Source organism: Neovison vison, chromosome 3, assembly GCF_020171115.1.
Source record: "Neovison vison isolate M4711 chromosome 3, ASM_NN_V1, whole genome shotgun sequence".
Classification (NCBI taxonomy): domain Eukaryota; kingdom Metazoa; phylum Chordata; class Mammalia; order Carnivora; family Mustelidae; genus Neogale; species Neogale vison.
The window spans coordinates 212,795,218-212,812,299 of NC_058093.1; the positions used below are offsets into that span (position 1 = coordinate 212,795,218).

General features: G+C 48.0%; 1 protein-coding gene across 1 annotated transcript in view; it reads left to right on the forward strand.

Moving 5' to 3' along the window:
* MED15 (mediator complex subunit 15) overlaps nucleotides 1-17,082 on the forward strand; it is a 67,833-nt gene that overhangs the window by 16,439 nt on the left and 34,312 nt on the right. The window contains exon 2 of the mRNA XM_044243747.1: nucleotides 7,926-8,013. Within this exon, the coding sequence (XP_044099682.1) occupies nucleotides 7,926-8,013 (88 nt within the window). The remainder of the gene's footprint in view (nucleotides 1-7,925; nucleotides 8,014-17,082) is intronic.

A 17,082-nucleotide genomic window follows, 5' to 3' on the forward strand; every position in this document is an offset into this window, starting at 1 on the left:
TTTTGGTTCACTCCTTCATGCCACTAGCTTCTTGAAGAAGAACTCAGTTTCTAGAGACCATGTCCATTTGGGTGCATGGGGGTTTCTGGGTCGGAAATACTTCATCAAGGATTGAGGAGCGCGTCCCGCTGCTTTTTTGGTTCTAGTGCTGCCGCTGAGCAGGCCCAGCGCTTTTCCCAGTGAGCTGTGGGATTTCTTGCCTCACTCCCAGAGCTCCTGTCCAGTGCTGCAGGGAAAGTTCCTGCGAATCAGGTCACAGGGAGCCGTGTTTCCTTCGCTCCCTGTGTTTCCTCTGCCCCCTGTGTCTGAATGTTGACCCCTCGATCTTCTTCTAATTTATCTTTTATCTCCTGTATCCATCTCTGTTTTTTTTTTTACTGGACTCTCTGGGAGATTTCTTTAGTGCTATCTCTGGCCTTTTGCTGCTGACATGCTTTTACTTCTAAGAACTCTTTCTTTGCTTTCTTTTTTTTTCCTTTCTCTCTTTTTATTTTTGTAATCTGACTTTCTGTTTTATAGAATCCTGTTAAATGGATGCAGTGTCTTATCCCGTTGGAAAATAAAGATTGTTTTTTGGCATCTTTTCGTGTGGGGTCTTCATCTGCCATGAGAGGGTGTCTGGGAGCCCTTGGTTGGCAGCTCACTCTAAGAGAGGGGCATGGGGAAGACAGGTGGACACTCTGAACACGAGGGGCTTGTCCACCGCCAGCTTCCCCGGTGGACATAGCTTCCCCACATAGCTTCAGTTTCTGGGTCTTTCCTCCAGAACATGGTCTTCCAAACACTGGGCTGTAGGGTGAAGGCTTGGGTGCCACACTGGAAGAGGCCACAGGTGGACAGAAGGGCAGGAGGGTGGCCCTCAGGAGTTAGTGTGGGTCTAGACACTCAGTGGCCACATAGTCTGCTTCTTTCGTTAGCCTCCTGTGCCTTCTCAGCTGGGTGGGTTGAGCCCCTCTAAGTCGAATAATTCTCCATTTTATGTTTTTCCAGAGAATAAATCTCTGGTGTTTGTTAGTGTGGAAATAGTTACCCAGCAGTGTGAAGTGGAGGAGGGGATGCTGGGGGAAGGCTTTCACCCAGGAATCTTTCTGTTTACCCTTGGTCCCTGAGTGCCTGGCACGCCCGGTCCAGAGCCTTGCGAAGATCTAGGGCTATCACTAGATTGGCTCTCAGCCCTCCTTACTGTCACTTACTTAGGATTGTGCTTTCTTGGTTGGCTTGCCCTATCACCACTGGACCATCAGCGTTCCAGATTCTAAAATGCTGTTGTTGGAGCCATCACTCCAGTCCTTCCTGGCTTTGTGAGTTTGTGTTAAAGAAAAACAAAATCCTCCCTTTTCTGTAGTTTTAGTGGGGTTTTGAGTTGCAGCAAAATAAGACATGCAGGTTCAGTTTTTTATGCCAAACTGGAGGTTCATATCTCATTTAAATTTATTTTTAAATGAAATTATTGTAGGGAACATATTTATTTAGACTGTGGCTTAGGCTAGCTTAATTTAAGTCAAAGCTGTGTTTCCTGCTCAGGGCCAGTGTAGTGATTTGCTTTCCTTCTGGTCTGTCTTCACTTCCTGGCCCTTCTCCTGGTGGCAGGCTCACGGGCTTCCTTGGCACTGGGGGAAAGCAGAGTCTTCGGACTAGGCCTCAACCATGGCAATGCTTGGACCCAGCTGGTGTTTAGAGAGGGCAGAACGGTTCTCTTTTGTGCTGGCCTGAGCTCTGCTTTACCAGATATGGCGTATTCCTAGGCTGTGCCGCAAGTGCTGAGAGCTTACTCAAAAACATACGGGGTCATTGCACAGGCATGGGGTGCGGGGGTGAGCGGTGGGTGCTGCCATGAGCACCTGACTGGGAAGCAAGGACCTTGTCTCTCGGGACATCAGGGATGGGCTTGAGTTGCCGAGGGCCTGGGGTATCAGGGGCACTTTCTCCTTATCTCTTTGGTGGATGTTTGGTTAAAAATGTGGCAGGAATCTTTTTGAACTTGGCAAGGTCTTTTTCCCTCTATAGTATCTACTTTTGATAGTGTGCTCAGGAAAGCCTTCCTCAGCCCGGTATTACATAACTGTTCTCTTGTTGTTGTCTGGTACTTTTATGATTGGGGCGTTTACACACCCTGGGCGAAGTGTCACCTAGGCAAGCTTCCGAAGTCCTGTCCCAGGTGGGTGAACAGACTCTTTGCACACCCAGGTGCCACTTCATCTGGAAGTTTCTCTTGTAGGGTGGGGTGAGGCAGAGTTGGCAAAACTCCTGCCCCATGAGAGGTCAGCTGCTTGATGAATGTGTGATTCTCAAAAGAGGAGAGGCTTCCTTAGGGCAGAACAAAAACCTCACACAGATGAGTGAGCATCCTGTCCACCTAAGGCAGGAGGGTGTCTGTGACGCAGAGAGGAAAGAACCTTCCTGGTTTAGATAGCAGCAGGAGACCAACCAGATGGCCTTGCTCTCCTGTGAATGCAAGCACATGTTCAGCAATGGAAAAGGAGGTTGAACCTGGAGAAGGGGCGGTGTTGAGGAGGGTGCTGTCGGGAGAGGTGGGAAGGCCCCTGGGTGTGAACCCCGGCCCTTTGGAGTGGAGCACAAAGGGAGGTGGAGCACAAAGGGAGGGTCCGGCAGCTGGAGGGCAGGGAAGGCCGCTGGATACTTCCCATCAGCATACCTGTGCACAGGCCCTTTCTGAGAAGTGTTTTGGCTGCTGGGCACCTTGAAGGCATGCTTCCATGTGGCTCAGCTTCAGGGGGACAGCAGCTCTGCCTGAGGGAGCCGCCTGCACTTGCTGCTGTCATCTGCTAGGAAGGGGGCGACACTAGCGTCATTGAACGTTGGAGGTATTTTGGGATGCAGTCTTACTGCGCAGTTAGGCAGACTGTGCTCTGATTTCTGTAACGCACCCTACTGCTTCCTATGTGCCAAGTGCCTGACGTCGTTAACTACTATAATCTTCAGACCAGCCCTAGGCAGTGAGGACGGAAGCGCAGGGTGATACCTTATCAGAGTCACCAGCTGGGGGCTGGAGTGGTGAGGGGCAGGCTGGAGCATTACCGGACTTGGAGCTTAACACCCATGCATACCTTCCTAGAACACACAGTTTGCTAGTTCTTTGGCTTTATCCTGCCCAGATTCAGATTACAAAGACTGGGAACCAACTCCAGGTGTTGAATTGAGGTTCCCAATCAGGGGATAGGGTAGAGGTGAGGCAGCAGAGCAGGCCAGATACTGGACAGGAGTGCTGCAGGCTGGACCCAGGCTAGGCTTGTCCTCACACCCTGGCCTCTCCTGTGCACCTCCCTTCATCCTGGCCACAGCCCTTTCAGAGAGCTCCTTTACGAGGAACATGTGGGGGTGGGGGTGGAGAGCCTCTCCCAAGACCCAGAGCTGGCGAGTGGCCAGGTCGGAATTTGAGCCTTGGTCTGTGTGAGGTCTGTGTGATTCTGGAGCCCAGGCCCTTCTTCCTCTGTCTGCTTCCTGCAGATCCAGTGCCCGGCACTTGGCCCGCCCCAGCACATACCTTTCCCATCACCCTGGCCTCTGCTGCCTGGACAGACTCGCTTGAGTCCCAGTTTCTCCTCTACCTGTCACGCTGATTCTTGGTTCTGCACATCAAAATGCATGGCATTACCACCCCTTGTGTTAAAAATAACCAGTTATTTGTCTGGTGCTGATTACTGCTGTTGCATACCAGTCCCTGCTCTCAAGATGTTTGTGGGATGGCAGGGCCGACTGACAGGGAGCCAGCAGTTCCTGCAGGAGGTGCCGCAGGTATGGCCAGGGTGACCACAAGGTTACTGTGAGGCAGAAAGTTGGGTTCCTGGGTAGGAGCACGATTAGAGGGCCTAACAGGCTGGTGCAGTGGTTGGGCATCAGCATGCTTAGCAGCAGGACCCTGGAAGGGGGAGGGAGTGGGCTCCATGGCTGTCTGCGTTGCTGGTAAGGAGCAAGGCCCTTTAGGCAGGCAGGGACATAGCCTGGGCCACTTCCCACTCTCACTGTCCTGTGGCTTAGGGCACTGGCGGAGGTGGTGGAGGTGGAGACAGAGGCCCATGAGGAAGGACCACCACAGGAACAGTGGGAGATGGGGTGAGGGTTTGAACTTCAAGGAACAGAAGTCAGAATTGGGAAGTGAAGGAGGGGTTTCCCAGGTTTCCAGTGTGGGCAGTTTGTGGACCTCCTCCGACAGGGCCTGTGGGATGGGTCAGGTCCTCCCTCCGAGACTCAGGTCTAAACCAGACACCAGTTGAACCCTGACCAGGCAGACCGGTGTAGCCGTGGTGGCCAAGAAGAAGCTGGAGCTGGGGAGCTGGGGAGCCTGGCTTGAAGCAAGGGGCCACGTACTTTGAGCCAGTGTCAGTCCTTCATCCATCTTAGAGGGTTGGGCACATCCAGGCAGAGGCCAGCAGACAGGCCCTCTGTTATGGTGCTGGTGCCTTCCTGGCAGCCTCAGGTTTGGGGACAATGGACTTGGTATTGGTAGGATGTGTCAGGATAGCCCCAGTTAGGGTCCACCCTTGTGAGCTGACCCTGGTTTTGCTCCCTGACCTCCCCTGACTTGGCAGGCCCTTGTATTCCTGGCACTGATCTTAGGCTTGCTTGTGTGGGCAGAGCTCACTAGGACTTGCTGGTTCTTCTAAGCTGTTTCTCTGAGGCTGTGACCACCACTCTGTCTTTAGGGCTGTCTTTTCGTGTGCTAGTTTGCGTTTGTTTAGTGTCGGTTGCTGGAAGGGGTTTGTTTTCTGAGGCTGAGGAATGGCCATCAAGATCCAGCTCTTCCTGTAGGCATCCTGGGGACAGAGCAGAGTGGCTGGTCCTGCATCTGTGTGGGGCCTGCCCTAAATGTGGGGCTGGGACCCACGACAGGCTCATGCAGTAGGCATGTTGGTCCTTGGTGTGGAAGGAGGGAGGGACACCACCCCTAAGCACTGATGCAGGAAGCTCTTCTGTGTGCAGTTAGAACCACATAATGGATGGGAGCCTCTGGCAAGATGCTGAGTTAGCTGAAAAGGAAAAGGACAGGGCCTCCTGGAGGAAGATGTGGGAATGGTCACAGGGAACAGAGCTGCCTGGTTTCATTTTTGCCTCATCTTCTGTTTCGTGGAGCGTTACCTGTAGACTAGAAACAGGAACAAAAACATTCTGTAAAATATGGTTTGCAGAACTGAAAACAGTGCTCACAGCACCTGTTCATTCTTCAGCCAACAAACATGCAGGGCCTCTTTGGGCAGGCATTGTGTGCAGCAGTAGAAGGGACACGTGTGGGAAATGGGCACGGTGCTGTCTCGCAAAGCCCTGGTGCCTGGCCTAGGAGCGGCCTTCCTCCTTGGTCCCATAGCTGTGTAGCCCCTTCAAGGACATTTATCCCAGGTCTGTTTCCGCTTGCTCAAGTGTGTATTCTGCCTCATCAGGATGGGCCCTATTCTGGCCTCCTGTCCTGACAGTGTTCCTCAGGCTCTTTCAGTCATGTAATAACCAGTGCCCCCGCTCTCTGTGGACCTGGATGGGAAAGGGCTCCTTCTCCAGCACACCCCCTGGCATCTGTGCCTTAGGGCCTCAAAGCTCTTAAGCTGGTGTCTGTGTCTTGTCTCTGGGGACTGTGCCAGGTGTTTTTACTGCAGTCAGGGTTCATAGAGTTTGTGTGGGGCTTGTGAATCTAAGGACTCCATCAAAGTGCCCAGCCAGCAGCTCAGTAAGGATGACATTTAGCCAGCCTGGAGCCTGCCTAAGCCATGGGGGATTGCTCGTCTTGGGCACAGAGCCCGTCTGCATAACTGAGTACTGTGTCAGAGCCCTCAGCCCCGTTCTCTGCCTTTTTGTGTTCATACCTGGGTCCTGGCTCCACCTTCTACCCATGGCCTCTCCACTTGTCCTCAGCCAGCCTTCAGCATGTCCCATGGGCTAGCAGGTGCCCTCTTGGCTGTATCTGCTGCTTTCTCCTCCATTGGTCTGTAGCTCTGTGGCCTTCAGCCCTGGCAAGCCTCTGGGGCAGGGTTTGCCTCCCACTGCTCTGGGAAGGTGGGGAAGGGAACAGGTATGGCCCTGGGAGACACAGGTGAGGCATCCTTCTGAAAGCAGGTTTGCTCTATCACTTCTCTTGTCGGAGATGCTCCGTGACTTAGCCTGACCAAGTGATGACTCTTGATGTCTGTATGTGGACGCTTGCCTTAACGCTGGCTAGGTCCTCTGAGCCTGGCTGCCTCGCATCCCCACGAGTTGGATTCCGCGTTGTCCTCCTGCATTGTTCCTTTTGCTCTGCTCTTGTGGCCCTGATCACATTGCCCCTCGTGCGCGTGTCTGCTGCATCTTGGTTGCCTCGCCAACAAGAACTTGCTGCTTTGCCTCTGTGCAGCTTGAGGAAGCAGACGGGGTAGAGACTATGCACTCATGTGTTTAATGAGTTATCCAGCAGTGTGGTGGGGCAGGGTCTTTTTACGTTTCTTTACACATTAATACAGATTTGTCCGAGTGATCCTTTCTTTAAGGATCACAAACATAACCATGCAACCCAGTTGCACACTGATGAGTATCCTGGGCTTGGTGGGTTGGTTGGTTGGTTTGCTTGTTGGTTTGTTAGAGTAGTCCGAAGGCTGTCGAGCGCCAGCTGGACTGGGCTTGTCTGATCCTCTTGGGGTGAGGCAACAGAGCCCTGACATGCTCGTTGGTTCGTTCGTTCGTCAGCACGCCCAGCTCTGCAAAGAAGGGAGGCTGCAGACGGGCCAGGCCCTGAGATCCAAGCCTGACATGCCCCTTCCTTTCTAACAGACACACACATGTTCTTAGCTTTGTGTGTGTTCGGCAGGGTGTGTGCTGTCTTTCCCGGGGAGCTCAAGCTCAGCCGGTGTGCGTGGCTGCATCCTAGCAGAGCATCAGCTGGCAGACAGCGTAAATAGCCTTCTGTCTCTGATTGGACAGGTTTTGGCAAATGTGTGTTTTTTTGGTTTTTAAGATTTTATTTATTTATTTATTTATTTAGAACGTGAGTGGGGGAGGAGCGGAGGGAGAGGGAGAGCATCTCAAGCATACTCTGCACCGAGGGTGGAGCCTGACCTCAAAACCCTGAGGCCATGACCCAAGCCAAAATCAAGGGTCAGGCTATAACTGACTGAGTCACCCACGTGCCTATTGGCAGATGTGTTTTTAAGTCCTTTCCAGATTTGTAAGGTTTATCTCCTTGGTCCCACTTGGAGAACCTGCACGTCCCACATACGGACCTTTACTATGGGGCACCTGGGGGACTCAGTTGGTTAAGCATCTGCCTTTGGCTCAGGTCATGATCCCCAGTCCTGGGATCCAGTCCTGAAATGGGAGCCTGCTTCTCCCTCTGCCTTCCGCTCCCCCTGCTTGTGTGCACATTCTCTCTCCCCCACCCCGTGACAAATAAATTAAGTAAAATCTTTGGGGAAAAAAAAAAAGAAAAAAAAAAAGGACCTTTGCCTTGGGAGGGACTATGAGTTGACATTGCATGGCCCCCTACTTTTACAGAGGAGGAGACTGGAGCTGGTGTCCCACTGTTCTTAATGCCAGCCTTGGGCGATAGTGGGGACACCCAAGCCACTCAGAGGGTAGGAAATAGAAGGTGCTGGCTGCTCAGCTATCTGCGTACACCTGATATTGTGCTGGTTGTGAGCAACTCCTAGGGCCTAGCTCCTCTCATCCTTCCTGCCAGGGGTAACTGCTTTGCTTTGTGGTGTCTGCCTTTCTTATTTCTTCCTTCTCATAGCTCTTCCCCCTTACCTTGCTCAGCCCACCTTTTATTGCTCTGCTGAGCAATAAATGCTCAATTATATGCCTATCCCGGACCTTAGCAAGGCTGCTATGCTGGGGGACAGCGTCTCTTCCCCCCAGGGGCAGTGGCTGAGCAGGGCCTGTTGGCCAGGAACCCTACAAGAGCAGACTAACAGGTATGTGTGAACATCTCTTTTTATTCTGTATTACAGTGAGGATGCCATGAGAAAAGCTGGTGTGGCCCACAGTAAATCCAGCAAGGATATGGAGAGCCATGTGTTCCTGAAGGCCAAGACGCGGGTAAGGCCCTGGTGGGTGGAGCCCCAGGCAGAAGGCTCAGGGGCTCAGGAAGGGGAGGGTGCAAGGAAGGCTCTGGAAGCTCCCTGCAGAGTGAGGGCGGGGTGGCCACTCACTGACTGACCTTGGCACTATGGGCTTTATTGCAGCATGCTGTGGGTCTTCCCATGGGTCCATGGTATAGTTATAGGGAGGGTACTCTGGGGGACATGCAGGATGCAGGCCCAGCCTTGACCACAACACTGTTGCCAACACCCTCCATTCATGGTCAGCTCCCAGGAATCTTGTAGGATGCTCATGGAGGTCCCAGCTGCTCCTCTGAATAAGAGTGCTCCCCACGGGATCCTCACTAAAGGCCCGCAGGGCCCTGACACGTGGGCCCTAAGGTGTTCCTTTCGTGTTTTGTTAAGTGCTAAAGGTGATGCTTGTGGGTGTTGAGGCCTTGAGCCTAGGAGTGTCACAGGTGGAGTAATGGGGAAGAATTTCTGCCTTGTGAGCTCTCATCCTGGGCCGAATGCCATGGGCTTCACATGACCACCTCCTTTCATTGGAGTGTTCTCCCCAGGGCAGAGCTGTTTTAGTAGAAGTGGAGCAGAATGGGCACAAGGAAGCCAGCGGCTTGCGTAGAGTAATCCAGACTGTGCAAGGGGGTGTGTGGCTGATGCCCGGGACTTTTCCTCTTCACGGCACCTGCCCTGCCTCGCTCACACATCCTGACAGTGCAGGCTCTGGCTGCACTGGGTCTGCCCTAAGCACTATGTGCCTGAGTGTGGTGTTGGGAGTTCTAGGACATCCTTGCGTGTCAGGAATTCAAAGCAGATCCTATTTATGGCCCTTGAGGGGATACTGGTTTGGATAAACCAACTGTCAAGACATAGAGATCAATTCAGGAAATTAGGGCATGGTCTGAGTGTTTAAATGAGATGGACATTTTTCAAAATGGAAATAACAGAGTCATCAAACTGCTGGAGAAAGCAGTTTCCAGAAGAGAAACCACCTGCATGATCTGGTCTTAGAGGTTAGAGCACACAGGTGTGTGTTTGTGACCACATGGAGTATAAGAAAGAGCTCTGAGCACTGAGGCGTGGGGGGTCTGCACTCTGGGTATATATGATAAACATCTTCTTTTGTTTTAATAACTTTATTGAGACCTATTTCATATACTGCACAAACTGCCCACTCCCCATTTTCCCGGCCGTAGGCCACCACTTCCTGATTTCTGTTGCTATGGATTTTCCTTTTCTGAACTGTTCATATAAATGCAGTCATACAGAAAATGTTGTTGTGACTGGCTTCTTTCACTTGGGATAGTATTTTCAAGTTTCATCCATGGACCGTTTTGTTGCATATAGTTTATTCCATTTTATTGCTGAATAATATTCTGTTGTATGGATATACTGTCTTATTTATCTGTTCATCAGTTGATGGTCATTTGGGTTGCTTCCGCTTTTTGGCTCTTATCAGTAATGCTGCTGTGAGGGTGCCTGGGTGGCTCTGGGTTAAATGTTTGCCTTCAGTTCAGGTCATGATCCCAGGGTCCTTGGATGGGATCCAGTCCCATGTTGGGCTCCCTGCTCAGCAAGGAGTCTGGTTCTCCTTCTCCCTCTGCCCCTCCCCCTGCTCATACACACACACTCTCTCTCTCAAATAAGTAAGTAATAAATAAATAAAAACAATGCTGCTGTGAACATTTGTGTGCAAGGGGCACCTGGCTGGCTCAATCATAGCAGTGTGCGACTCTTGATCTCAGGGTTGTGAGTTTGAGCACCACGCTGGGCATAGAGATTACGTAAAATATTTTTTTTTAAAAAAGGCAAAACAAAACCAACAACATGTGTAGAAGCTTTCCTCTGGCCCTAACATTTTCATTTCTCTTGGGTAGATACCTAGGAGTGGAGCTGTTGAATCCTATGGTAACAGAACACTGCCATACTGTTTTGAAAGCAGCTGTATCATTTTACGTTCCCACAAACAGGGTATGAGATTCCAGTTTCTCCATGTCCTTACCGATATTTGTTATTGTTTGTCTTTTTTATTTTAGCCATCAAAGTGAGTGTGAAGTAATATTTCACAAAAATTATGGTTTTGCTTTGCATTTCCCTGGCGACTAATGATACTGAGTGTCTCCATGTACTTGCTGGTCACTTACATATTTTCTTTGGAGAAATGTTTATTCAGATCCTTTGCCCATTTTAAAATTGAGCCTTTTTTTTTTAATTGACCAGAAGGGTTTTTAACGCGTTTTGGATATAAGTCTCCTATTAGGTAATGAATTTGCAAATATGTTGGGGGGGAATGGGATGTTATGACTGGTTTTGTTAGTATTTGCTTAGAATTAAAAGGACTTTGATGAGGGCTTATTTCAACTTTTGAAATGCAAAACTTGTTGGTTCGGCATTGTTATCTATTGTTTGATAAGGAACTACCCTAAAACTTAATGACTTGAAGCAATAAATTATTTCTCCTGATTCTGTGGGTCATCAGCTGGGGCAATGGGAATTGCTGGGCTGACCCTTCTGCTCATCTCTGTGCGAACTCCCATGCAGCTATATTCAGCAGGCAGCGGGGCTGACCTGGAAGGTCCGTCAAGGCTTTCCCTCCTGTATCTGCACATCAGTTTCCTGACGTGGCCTCCATGTGGTGTCTCCAGCAGTAAAGTGTGCACTTCCTTATTACTATATGGCAGCTGGCTTCTGAAGAGGAGGGAGCAGAAGCTACCAGTCCTCAGAAGTCCTAGACCATAACTCTGATATAGCAGGTCCTAAGGGCAGTGGGAATTGCCACCTTTTTTTTTTTTTTTTTTAAGATTTTATTTTTAAGCAATCTCTACATCCATTGCGGGACTGGATGTAGAGATCCTGCCCTACTGCCCTGAGATCAAGAGTCATACACGCCCCCGACTAAGCCAGGCGCCCTTCACCTCTTTCTTTTGATGTGAGCTGTAGGGTGTTTATACAGAGAGGCCAGTGATTGTTGGTGGCCCTCTTGGAGATTGGCTATCATAGACCCTGTCCTATCATCTGGGGTGCCTTCCATCCCAAAGAGAGCATCGAGCAGCACAACAGCTCCCTAACCATCTCAGCCTTTGCCTTGCTCTAGCCCACACTCTGAACCTTAATGATGGCAGTCCTGTTTCCTTTGATCAAGCTGGTTCTAAATCCCTAACTCCAAAGAGGAGAGGCCCCAACTATTTGGAAGATAAGTGTTAAGTATTTTTAACAGGTGTTGGAAATTTCCTGTCTTTTTTTTTTTTTTAAACAGAGACAGACCTACTGCTTGGGCACTAGCATAGTCTGATTGTCTGCTGCCTAGCTTTTTACCGCTGCTTAGGCTCCTCATAGAGCTGGGTGCCAGTCAGTGCAGTGAGGCCCTTCTGTGAGGACTGGCCGGATGGCAGCCCAGGCACTCTTGTTGACCTGCCCTTCCCATCCGAGACTCCATCAGAACAACTGTGAAAGAATTGAAGAGGTGGGACCGTAGAGCAGGGAGAAAGACAGGGAAGAGTAATTTCTCTGTTTCTGGATTCTAGGAGGGGCTGGGAAGTGTAAGAGGCCACAGGGAAGGGGCTGACCTTCCTGGGGAATCCTGGCAAGCTGGCAGGTCCAGAGGTGTCCACCCTGAAGGAAACTGGGGTGCTAATGGATACCTCAGGCTGCCTAGTGTATACCCCAAGGCCCTGTTGGGTATGCTTCATGTGTGAGCTCCTGTGATCCCACATCAGCTCTGTGAAGCAAATATGGTACCACTGTCCCCAATTTCAGAGAAGGAGGCTCTGGCGTACGGAGACTAGTTAACTTAACCAGGAGGTCACAGATCTGGGTGGAGCTAGAGCCGGGAGTGGAACCCAGATGGTCTGGTGTCACCACACTCAACCACTTCTTTTACTCCCTCTCATCTCTCAAAGCAAAAGATACCCAAACAGCCACTTTAATTCCTTAACACCTTTAATTCCTACAGATGGGACTACTCCCTGCCTAAGGGAGGCTGATGGAAGCAAAAATAATTGTGCCTGGGAATGGTGGGTTGTTGTGAGAGTGACATCTCCACAAAAACTTGAACCAGCCTCTGAAGGTTCGGGAAGATGTGGCATCCCCTGGATGAGAGCACAGTCAGAGGTCCCGGAAGCTCTGTGGCGGTGCCTACAATGGTAGTGTGTAGTGATGCTTACTAAAGCTGGGTGCATTTCTGAACATTTGCTCATTACTTGATTGTTTTTACATTAAGCCTCTAAGTTAAACACTCATCTGCTCTTTTGCATTTAATACAGAGTAAACCATTACTGGTTTACAGTGTGGAAAGGACTGGTATAGAACTAAACCCCGACTTGGGAAGCCAGAGTGAAAAATGGGAACCAGGGAGGCTGTGAGCATCAGATGTAGGAAGCCACCTTAGGATCTATCAAAGAGGTGGGCCTGAGCTGAACAGCCAGCCCCTGGAATAAATAAGGACAAGCACAGGGTGGGAAATTAGGATCAGGCACAGCCGTGCGTCCAGCAAGGGAAGGAGAGGATGTATATCTGATGAAAGGAGGGGTTTTCCTTCCTTCATCCTTTTTAAGGGACCTCACAAGTCTGGAGTCTGGCTTTAACTGAACTTGAACATACCTTCTAGTATCCCTGTTTAATCAAGAGCAGCTATTGGACCACCCAAGAATTCAGGCATTAGAAGCCCTGCATCTTAGAGCTGAGAAAAGCACAACTGTGTGCACTAAAAAATGTGAACACATGGAAAGACTGGCATTTTCTTTCCTTTTTTCTTTTAAAGTACGCCTGAGCCTACGACCCTGAGGTCAAGAGTCACTCCACCAACTGAGGTAGCCAGTGCCTCAGGACTAGCATTTTTTTAACAGTTGCTAACATCTGCTAGGAAAGCCTGGCTTGGTGTAGCTGGTTCATGAGGAAGGTCCAGTAGGCATTGCTCCTTCCCTCCGTTCTGTCTAAATGTGTGACAGTCAGGACTCCTGCATCATCCTTAGTAAACATACTCTTTCTGCAGTTCACTGTCTGTTCATTGCTTGGTTTTCACCAACTGTATTTGCTGAAGCATATATTGAGGCTGAGAGAAGTACACACTTTGGCTAGCCCTTGTGACATTTTCTCCTGTTTACTGGTGAAGAAACAGACGTAGGGCATGTCACTGGTAGCATGGGGAGCTAGCTAGCTTGTTTACTTGCTTTTTTTTCCTGTTATTTTTATTTTTATTTATTTTTTGTTTTGGGTTTTTGTTGTTCCTTTTTTTTTTTTTTTCTCTTTTCAATTTTAAGTAGCCTGCATGCCCAGTGTGTGGCTTGAACTCATGATCCTGAGATCAGGAGTCACATGTTCTACCGACAGCCAGACAGTTGCCCCTCTGTCTTATTTTTATAAATGTAAGCTGGGTAAGAGACCACAGGCATTTGTTTTATTACTCATTTTTTGTGTGTCTAAAATACTTCAGAATATATAAGAATAAAATGTTAAAGTATATGACTTCCAATCCAACACTTAATGAAGGCCTTTGGTTGCCAAGAACACCGGCTTTGGAGTACCTGCTCTAGGATTTGATACATTTTTCAACATGTGAGGAAAACTTTCAAACAGACTTTGTAGAAACTAACAAACTGATGCTAAGGAAATTCAAGGGACCCAGAATACTCAAAACAATCTTAGAAAAGAAAATAGTCTGAAGACTCCTACTTGTGAATTTTTTTTTCCTACTTGTGAATTTTTAAATGTCCTGCAAAGCTACAGTAATCAAAACCATGTCAAACTAGCATAAGGATGAACATACAAATCAGTGGAGTAGAATTGAGAATCTACAAATAAATCTTTGTGTTTATGGTTAATAGATTTTTTTTTTAAAGATTTTATTTATTTATTTGACAGAGATCACAAGTAGGCATAGAGGCAGGCAGAGAGAGAGAGAGAGGAGGAAGCAGGCTCCCCACCGAGCAGAGAGCCCGATGCGGGACTCTATCTCAGGACCCTGAGATCATGACCTGAGTCGAAGGCAGTGGCTTAACCCACTGAGCCACTCAGGTGTCCCTAATAGATTTTTTTTAACATGGGTGCTGAAAGAGTTCAGTGGGGAAAACAGTCTTTACAACAAATGGTGCTGGGAAAACTGGATTACCATATATAAAATACTGAGGTTGGATCCCATTTTCACACCATATACAAAAATTAACTCAGAATGGATGGAAGGCCTAAGCTGAAGAGGTAAAACTATAAAGCTCTTAGAAAAAGTTGTAGGCATAAATCTTCGGTGACCTTGGATTAGGCAACAATTTCTGACATATGACACCAAAAGAACAAACAGCAAAAGAAAGCCTAGGTTAGTTTGACCCATCAAAATTAAAAACTTAAAAAAAAATTAAAGACTCTTGTGCATCAAAGGACATCATCAAGAGAGTGAAAAGACAAACCATGGAATGGGACAAAATATTTGCAGATTATTTATCTGTTAAGGAACTGGTATCCAGCATATATAAAGAAGTTCTCCAACTCAACAATAACAACAAAAAGCGTAATTCAAAAAATAGCATGAAGGACTCTATCAGATATATCTTCAAAGAAGACATACAAATGGCCAAGAAGTACATGAAAAGCTGCTCAGCATCACCAGTCATTAAGGAAATGCCAATCAAAACCACAGTGAGACACCACTTCACACTCATGATGCCTGAAGACCTTGGAACCTCCTACGTTGCAGCAAGGAATGTAAAATGGTGTAGACGCTGTGGAAAACAGTGTGATGATTCCTCAAAAAATTGAACAACTAAAAAAAAAATAAAATAAAAAAAAATTGAACTACCAAATGTCCACAAAAACTGGCCCACAGATACTCATAGCATCATTCATAATAGTCAAAAAGTGGAAATAACCCAAATGTTTATGAGCTGATGAATGGATAAACAGAAGGAGGTATATCCATACAATGGAATGTGATTTGGCCATATAAAGGAATAAAATACTAATACATGCTATAACATGGATGAATCTTGAAAATATCATACTGAGTGTAATAAAATAGTCATAATGGTCCATATTATGCAACATGATTGCATTTGTGTAAAATGCCCAGAATAGGCCAGTCTTTAGGGACAGTGTATTAGTTTCCTATAGCTGCTATAACTAATTACCAGTGTTTGGAGGCTCTAGTGTCTGGGCTCATGGCTTTGACCTCTGGGCCTGAAGCTCTGCCCTTGTAGTCATCTTTCCTTTTCTTGAGGAGTAATGTATGTTTGCAGAGTCATTTTATCAGCCTTTTTCCTGCCTATAGCATTTTGGGAATCTGACACCCTTCTTTGATTTTAACCAGTCTCTCTCCTTTTCAGGCCAATCTGTCAGTGTTTCTGCTGGTGTAATACTCACAAGCCTTTGTGGGTCTCCCATGCATCTGATGGGATCCATGCCATTAGACAAGGGGTTTCTCCACCGATCTTTTCTGTGTGATTTCATCCCTGCCTTTGGCTTCTGTGAGATGATTCCCAATTGAGGGGTTTGTGAATTCTGTGTCTACTCTTTTTGGCACTAATAAAATTTATGTCCTGCCACACCTTGGCCTTTTCTCCAGGAGCACATCTTCATAACAGTGAATCTCCTCAGTTTAGCTTGATTTTTTTTTCCCCCCAATTAGGATAGCCTAGGAGTTTTCCAAACCCATCAAGTCCAGGTTCCTTTTTGCTTACTAGTTCTTCTCTCAGTCTCTCTGGTCTCACATTTTACTCTGAGCAGCAAGAAGCTAGGCCATACCTACAACATTTTGCTTGGAAGTCTACTCCCCCAGCTCTCCAGATTCATTGCTTTCAAGGTCAGTTTTTGCCTTCCACACAACTAGGATACAATTCAGCCAAACTTCTGCCACTAGATAATGAAGCTTCTCTCTGCATCAGTTTCCAATGACATGTTCCTCATTTCCTCTGAGCCCTCCCCAGAAACACCTGTAACATCTTTCCACCAGCGTTCTGGTTTTGATGATACACATGTGTTCTCAAAGATGATATGGGGCTTTCTCTGCCAGGTTCCTCAGTTCCCTGTGAATCCCAGGTAGCAGAGTCTTTGGCATGCATGTTTCTACCAACAGTGCCCCCTGTTGCCTGACTTCCTCTTTTCTACCCCTTAATTCTTGAGAACTAGGTGTTAGATGGGAAGAGCCCAGGGTTGCCGTGGTGTCATGAACAAGAATATGTCTGAGGTGGGGCTCTGTGTTCATAGTTTGCTGCAACACCACAGTTTGCCGGGAGTTCAGAGAGTGACAGCCTGACTCTTCTCCTAAAAAGTTCCCGCATCCACTTGTCATCTGATGGTACCACCATTTAATTGGGTGTCGCAAAATGGTCAATTTTCTGGGTTTCCTTACACTTTTATTAGAAGGAATTTTTCTGCAAAGAAGGGTTTTCTTTCATCAACCAAGACTCCTTGGTTGCTTGAAACAGCCTCTTCTGGATGACCAGGAATGCTTTCCTGTCCATTGTCCCTTTGTAGCCCAAGGACTTGGTACCCTTGTTTACCCCTAGGGGTGATCAGAAGAGCTTGGGAGTGAGGTTGGGTTCTGTTCTGTGAGTATTATGAGCCTGGGGGCTTTCCATCATGTGTGTTTCAGTCCATTGCAGTGGTTCATTTCGATGCTTCTATGGTCCTTTCCTCACCCAGGGGCAGCCCCCAAGCACCCCCTGTCCCCCTTAGGGTCCCTTATCATGACTCCTTTCATCTTTTGCAGCTTACTTGCGTCTTGGTCCCGGAATGGGCCATTCCTCTATGGAGCCCTGGTTCCTTTATGAGGGTGAAATGGTATTTTGAGCATGCGGTGTGGGCACTGGTGCTAATGGCTTCTGCACCTAATTGTGAACAGAGCTAAGAAGTAATACGTTTTGGTGGCAACAAGCAACAACTTCAAAAACCCCATAATTTCACACTGATATTTCCTGTTCCAATTTAACTTTATAGGGTTTTACTTTCGTTTTAAACGTGTATCCTTTCTCTTAATGTGAGTATCTTTGCTTCTAATATCATTAGCATAATTACTTGCTCTACTCTAAAATACTTTTGGGGAACGCCTGGCTGACCTCAGTCGGAGGAGCATGCAGCTCTT